This window comes from Macrobrachium nipponense, chromosome 47 (genome assembly GCF_015104395.2).
Source record: "Macrobrachium nipponense isolate FS-2020 chromosome 47, ASM1510439v2, whole genome shotgun sequence".
In the NCBI taxonomy this organism is placed as follows: Eukaryota; Metazoa; Arthropoda; class Malacostraca; order Decapoda; family Palaemonidae; genus Macrobrachium; species Macrobrachium nipponense.
In genome coordinates this window covers 24,907,748-24,915,575 of record NC_087222.1, presented here as the reverse complement: position 1 = coordinate 24,915,575, position 7,828 = coordinate 24,907,748, and the positions used below count along the sequence as shown (strand labels likewise).

Sequence of the window (7,828 nt, the reverse complement as noted above, 5' to 3'; positions counted from 1 at the left end):
CCCCAGACACTCCATTGAAGATGGAAGTGCAATACCAACCGACTTAGCGTATAGATTATCGCTCGTCTACATTACCTCATAGGGCGCCTTATCATACAAGGCACAAGCCCTAATATATATATATATATTATATATACTATATATATAATATATATATATATATATATATATATATATATATCTATATATATATTATATATCTTTGAGCTCGAATGATCCTCTGATATCCTGACTTATGTCATGAAATTCCGAATAGTCTGACCTATGGGAAATAAATCCATACATGGAATTACGTATACAATATTGCTATCTTATCTGGGGCTATTTTTGTATAAGCATGTCTTGTATATCATTCCGAGTGAAGGATATATTTGTATTAAACAATTTTTAAAAGGTTTTTAAGAGTTGCAAATCCAATAAAATGGTGTTTGAGGAAGCTTCTTTTATGTCATCCGATTCTCCATAGGTCTTAAGAGCTTTATTGTAACGAATATCCACAATATGGGTTGGACAACATAGATACCTTCCTATTTTTGTGGTCGTCAAGTTCTTTTTCTTCTTCCTATGAATACTGAATATGTCTCTGTATAGCTTTGGTTGCTGTGATCATGTTTTGGTAAGAAGGCGAAAGCACTTGGCATTTCCAGTAATTCAATATTCCTTCAGGGTGGACAGACAGACAGACAGACAGACGCTTCGTAACCACAACAGAAAAGTGATATACGAAGCGTATTAACCTGCTTTACAAAGTTCCATTAAAACGAACTTGCATGCCAAAATTATCTATATGCTTCGTTCTACGTGTATTCCCGTGCAACGGAATATTTTTCTATTCAGTGACGTCAGTAAATTCGTATGAATGCGCTTCTGGAAGCCAGTGAATAATGTGTTTTATTTATGAGTGGGGCATTGTACTTGCAACTCCCAATGGCAAGAAAGTCTGCACGATTATCATTATTTTGCGGTAAACGACGAGGGCGCCAGTCTTGCTTATTGTCGTCGACATTTTCGTGGCTATTTTGGTCTCCAAAATATAGATTCATATGTGTATATATATTGCCGAGCATAACTCCAATCATCATCACTAATCATTTGGATCAAGTGGGTCGCTCTCACTTGACTTGCAACCGAGCTAAAGATTGCGTTTGCTACCAACCTGTAATTTTGTGTATTGGCAACCTAGTTTATGGAGGCTATAATGGAAATGTAGTTCATCATGAGGGTCAGGTGCCTCTATATGATTATATTCACCTTGTCTATGTGTGTGTGTGTGTGTGTCTATAAGCCTTAGAATTCTGGTGCACCATTATAACTTTTAGGGTAAGGTTCCCAGGGACCATACCTCCACAGAAAGTGCAACACGCCACAGTTGGCTAACAAGATTGTACCCGACTAGGTGAACAGAGAGAGAAATCAAGGAAGGTTGGTCGTGATAGGTGACCTGACGACAAAGATGCCCTGAAGGAATAATATAGAGGATTGTGGGAAGGCAGTGTTTGAGATATATTCCGAATGGGGTCAGATTAGGGCACAAAAAAAGCCTATTTTCTGAATCCTCACGATACTTAGGGCGTCACTTTTGTCGTGAGCGGACTTCCTGTTCCTATTCTGTTGTGGCGCGTACGCCATATCCAAAACACGACTTCTTCCATCTTTAACTCCCTCAACAGATCCCCAGAAATCTTCAGACAGACAAGATGAGGGCAGTGTCAATGATCCTGGTGACGTTGCTTTCCATGGGAATGTTATACAACCTGGTGACATCAAGCGTCAACGGTATCTACGACGTGATGAGAACCACCATCTTCACTGGGAAGGTCATGCCAGCACAGTACATCAAGCACAATGTCACAGTTGAGAAGCCCTGTGAGTTTTAACACCAGTTTTCTTATTGTTTGTTTATAGTCTTTTGAACCTGTGGCTTATCTCAGTGTACAAAATTCGGCTATTTATTGCAAATAGTACCTTCAGATTTTGTAGAGGTTCAAAGTGTATAAACTAATCTGTTTCTCTGTTAGAAATAAGAGGCTTTGTTTATAGAATCTGGAAAAGTTTATGATGATACCAACTTACTTTCTTTTATACTCAGTGTTTCACTGATTTTTCTGTTGCTTTAACTTGAATCTAGATTTGGCGAGAGTTTTAAACTTAATGTAGACTGAGATTTTTAAGCTTAATCTAGACTTGGTGAGAGTTTTAAGCTTAATGTGGACTTGGTGAGATTTTAAAACTTAATCTAGACTTAGTGAATTTTACATTCCAATATTCCAGAGTACTTGTGGCTGAGAAAGGTAGTAAGATTGCTCTCGCTTCCAGCAGAAATCACTTTGAGCGAAATGTTCCTGTAGACCTATAATCTCTGCTATTTAAAACACCTGCTTTTCAGGTCAGTGTAGAAACTTTTGCCAAGTGGTCATTAACTGCACGAGCACCACGTGGCTCAGGATGGCGGAAAGCAACGCATCGCGATGCCTCATCTCTGTGACCTACTTTGGCCATTTGGAGCTGCAAGAACCAAGCCCAGGGATCTCCTCTGCCACGACTTTCTACTGGTTCAGTAAGTTGAGGAAAATCACCAGAATCTTTTACTCCTGCCTTAGACCTAAATGCCTCGTGATGCACCTATAACGTGTCTGTCAACGCACACTCTCCATTCATTAGCTGTGTTCCCTTTCAGAGCCTGATTACACACGGGGCCAATACGGATTCTACAAGATGCATTGCCCGTTGGTTGGGAACTTCTCTAAAGCTCTGAACATCTGCAAGGCTGAAGGAGGGCAGCTGGCTACTCTGGAAACCACCCCAAAGCGTGACGATGTGATGGTGGTTCTCCGCTATCAGGGTAGTAAGTCCCTGAGGCAGTTCTGTAACGCCTGCACTAGGCCACCTGTCACGTGAATTTTATAGTTAAAGCTTGTTATGGCTTAATTCGCTAGGGTAAAGTAGACCATTCCCTTCATAAAAGGTTCATAAACAAGACAATGGTAAATATTGCAGAAAGGAAACTATTCTCTTTAAAAGTATATTTATTAAAAAAACTTAGACTTAACAAAACCAAAATAATAGCTAACTAACAATTAAATGCAAACTAATAAACAATCGTAACTAGTAATACATTAACACAAAGCTTTGTATAAAGCAATTAAATAGACCAGGACAAAATAGTCGGTACGTAACTTGCAGTCAACACCTAAAAGAAAACAAAAGAAAAGTCTCTTACAATGACAGAACACTAATTACACCAAAATTAAAGTATCAACACAAAACCACAATACTTTAGAGTCACATTCCATAACATTCTTAACACCAAAGTTAATACAATTACCTAAAAGAAAACCCATGGAGAGATAAAGCACACGTAACAAAAGGTGATCACTACCCAAGACGTATTTTTTATTATGGTATATGCTGTCCATTCCTTAGGGATTCTTCCCGTTTACGCAAGGGCTGCCGGACCACGTCCTTACACTGCCCCGCTTCTCCTCAAAGCAGAGCACCTCTTTGCTTGCTGACGAGCTCCCTACTCCTGTAGTCAAAATTCCGGCTACGTTGCCGTTTCGCTAACAAATGCAGCGAGAGTCAAATTGGTAAACAGTACTTTGCAGACCCAATAGGCAAACTTCCCTAAACATGTCATCATAATGCATGACACCACCTCTTTCCATGCTTACTCAACGGAAATAAGCCAATTTCCGAGTGCTTGCAGAAGAGGCGACTGTCTGTTTCTAGCAACTCTTGGCTCTTCTGGCATGACTGTTAGACTATGGAACACAGTTTATTGCTTTCTAGACTCATTTGAAGACCATATTGTTACAGTTTTTCCTGAACTGTCTTTGTAGTCTGCTGTTATAGGGGGTTAACCGATATAGGCCTCAGCCGTTTCTGGAGGGAACGAAGGCTTCAGCATTGCTTATCCAGACATCCAGTAACCAGAACTTGATGCAAAATTCTCAGAAGTATAAATACAACTTGTTCTTCAAACTACACTCGTTTTTCGTGTAAATCAAAGCTCACAAAACATTTTTTTCGGGCAGATGGAGCGAGATACTGGATCGGACTCTACCGAGAGGGCCCCACAGCAAATCCAGTGTGGATGAATGTCAATGGTATGTGCAATTACTTTAAGATATCAAACAAAACTGGAACATTAAGTCGTTCGCTTTGTGCATACAGTAAGTAGGAAAAAGCATGAAACAAAATTGAAAATGGTTCGCAGCTCCGAGCACGTACCACGCGACCAACCTATGTTACTCTTTTCAAACTCTGCTGATGCTAATAAACCAATATGCAGATTTATGGACTGAAACTCAGACTGTTTCCATCTTTTTCCCCCCACAGGAAACATGTCAGTGACCTCAGGCACCATAACTGGAAGTGGGAGTGGAAACTGTTATTCATTATATAAAAGTGGACCCTGGATTGTCGAGAACCATATCTGTAACGGTCAACTGTGCTTTGTGTGCGAAAGAAACTTCTATTAGTCCGAAGGTAAGTCTCTCTCTCTCTCTCACTCTTCTGTGCTGGGATGATACTGCTCTTTAGCAGCCCAGATTTTGTCGGTGCCACCAGAACCTGAGCCTTCGATAACCTCCTATGGCTTAGGGTTACTAAGCCTCAGGAGGTTATCGAACGATGCCTCACCACAAGAGGAGTTTTGGTCACAGCAGCCAAAGTCTCAAGGCATATAGTACTTTCCCGTTTCTCTAACTCTTAAGGAAGCTAATCTGCTCTGAAGAAGTGCCTGAAAGCAGAGCTGTACAGCAGATCTGCTATACTTACAGCTCTGCTTTCAGGCACTTGTTCAGAAGAGCATCCACCTTGCTGTGGGGTGTATCTCTGAGACTTAGACAGCTGGCTAGCAAGTTCTGTGTTCTTTCCAGCCAAGCAGCCCATACTAAGAACTGGAAGAGCACAGAAAACTTCCCTTAAACCCCAAGCGCGCAGCCATATTTTGTGATCTACTCCGCATAGGCTGAAACAGGGGAGGATGAGCACCTTGTCTGATGCACCCCACAGTCAGAGGTGCTATGATCTATACCTCAAGAAGGGATTGTGACTGGTTTTTATACCACCATTTCCTGAGCTGCATGAGGGAGGGAAGGCAAATATGAAGAAACCTCTATATGTCAGGTTAGGTCATGGAATCTGGGGGCTGCTTCCACACCTCTAGCTTTTGTTTTTAAACAACCAATTCTCTGCTTTAACTTCATCCCTGAAGGAAATTGATGAAGATTTATGTAACTTAACTGTCTCAGAGAAAAGACAAAGAAGTGAAAAGGCTTTGGGAGAATCTGTGTTCTTATCTAGTGCCATTTTTAGTGCTTTTTATTTTTAGCTAGACGTATTGCATTGTCATTTTTAACACAGTGTCACCTTTCTCTCTCTCTCTCTCTCTCCAGAACCACCTGTGTGATGCTGTTACAACCTAGACCCATGCTCCTATTACCCAGAACCCAACTGTGATGCTGCTATTAACCTAGATCCCAACTATGATGCTGATTTCTACCGGAAACCATCTGTCTCATTGTCTTGCTCAATAAGTCTCGACTTAATAGTGTTGTTTTAATTCAGAATTGAGTGTGTTGTCCCACCCACTTAACTTAATAATGTTTGTTTCAGTTCATGATTGAATACAGGGCTACATTTTTTTTTTACTGTAGTTACAACAGTGTGTGTAGTTGTCTAAAGCCAACTGCAGTGTTGTGTAAATTATAATAGTGTTTTCACTGTGTGATCGTTTCACTAGAGTTTTTAACAGTCTAAGTGTGTGTTTTATTTCCAGTTAATTACAGAGTGGCTCTCATCCTAGGCTAAATATAATCTCTGATCCCTATTTCACTATAATTTCACTTTTAAAACGCGTGCCATCACTCTGGTTTATGACTAGGCCTAGTGCTGTGTGACCTCTCCTTAAACAAATGCACAGTTTTTTTTCTAGTCATATAGAGTTGTCGTTACCTAGAATTAAATGTATATCATATTTTAAATAAAATCTGTGTATTACCAAGCACTGGTTTGTTCCCGTGACAAGCAAAGATTGTAGTATAAGCCTTCATGTTCAGTTTTCCAAGTTATTAGTCATTATTAAAAGAATGTATACATTAATCAATGGTTGATGAAACATAACTGGATGTTTGTGTACATTTGATTTTAATGTGACAATATACACATAGACACACTTTTTAAAAATAAATAACAATATAAAACTATAAGTGCTTTTGATTATCTTCTATGTTCTATTCCTAGCTGTGTTTGTGTGTGTGTGTGTGTGTGTGTGTGTGTGTGTGTGTGTGTGAGAGAGAGAGAGAGAGAGAGAGAGAGAGAGAGAGAGAGAGAGAGAGAGATATTTTTCAAATCCTGAACTTAATTGAAATATATAAACAATAGATTTGAAGCAACTGTAAGATATATATATATATATATATATATATATATATATATATATAATATATATATATATATATATATATATATATATTCTGATATAGGATGTTGTCTGTTATCTTTAATGAGAGAGAGAGAGAGAGGAGAGAGAGAGAGAGAGAGAGAGAGAGAGAGAGAGAGAGAGAGAGAGAGAGAGAGAGATAAGTTATTTGTCAGCCATAGATAAACTGATAATTATTTTGATAGCAAATGGTGTTCCAGGATGTATGGTTGAATATAGTTTGTTTATACGGGAAATGACGCAGATATGAAATACATTACTATTAAATATATTAATTATGGATTTATTTTGATTTATTATATAAATACATTGATTGTGTTTACTTATCATTAATTTGATGCGGAGTTGGTGGTGCGAGTGTATTTTTAGTCAAGCGAGAAACTAATGAAACTCCCTTAATTCAAATATTATAATGATAAAAATATTTTTTGCGTGTATTATATATGTAAATTTTCATATAAGGTATATTTTATCTATAATCATTCATAAATATTCTTAAAATGTTTAAAAAATCATGAAATAATATGATTCATCAATGACTTGTTTATTTACATCGCCGGAACGAATGGCTTCCATTTGCGGATAGTAAATTGATAAATTCTTCTTGATTTTAATACGGTGAATAAATAGCATATTTACTTATATATTAATAAATTATATAATAAATTTAACATAAATTATTATTAAATCAATAAATAAATCTAAGAAATAATCAAATTCGAATATAATTCCTTTGTTTACATCGTACAAATAGCTCCCCTTCTGAGTCCCTCACTCAGTACGATCCCGACCTTAGAAGTTGATTGACGTCGTTCTTCATCCCCATCCTCCTCCTCCGAAGGCCGTGCCCATTTTGACGTTTAGGAACCATCCCCTATTGAGCCTCGTGGTCCTGTCCTTCGGGAGGAGGATTTAGAGAAGGGCGTTTGTGAGTATCTGTTGTGTGGGGGAGTTTGTGACGTCTTTTCGTACCCCAGGGTATGGAGGGTCGTGTCCTTGTTGGGTATTTTGTGGGTCGAAATGTACATAGGCTACCTACGTATCCGAGGGTAGGGTAGGGTATGTTGGGGCCTGTTGTTTGGGGTATTTTTGGGTCCTTGTGTATCTGAGGTAGGGTAGGCTAGGCCATGGTCACGTCCTTTGCGGGCATTTTGTAGATCCAAATGTACGTACGTACCCCAGGGTAGGCTAGGGTATGCTAGGTCATGTCCTTTGGGGTATAGGTAGCTATTTGTGGGTCCTTACGTACGTACGTACCCCAAGGCTAGGCATGGTCATGTCCTTTGGGGTAATTTTTGGGGCCTCATGTAGGGTAAACAACCGCGGACGATCCTTCGTCATCGCGCCAGCCAGGCCTTATTCACTCGATATTTAATTGGTGAA

General features: G+C 39.1%; 1 protein-coding gene across 1 annotated transcript; it reads left to right on the top strand.

Moving 5' to 3' along the window:
• Window positions 1-735: 735 nt before the first annotated feature.
• Window positions 736-5,989, top strand: LOC135204479 (uncharacterized). The gene is made up of 6 exons (XM_064234657.1): window positions 736-1,866; window positions 2,387-2,557; window positions 2,678-2,845; window positions 4,035-4,106; window positions 4,339-4,488; window positions 5,400-5,989. The coding sequence occupies exons 1-5, from the start codon at window positions 1,698-1,700 to the stop codon at window positions 4,479-4,481; spliced, it is 723 nt and encodes a 240-aa protein (XP_064090727.1). The 5' UTR covers window positions 736-1,697; the 3' UTR covers window positions 4,482-4,488; window positions 5,400-5,989.
• Window positions 5,990-7,828: the final 1,839 nt, after the last annotated feature.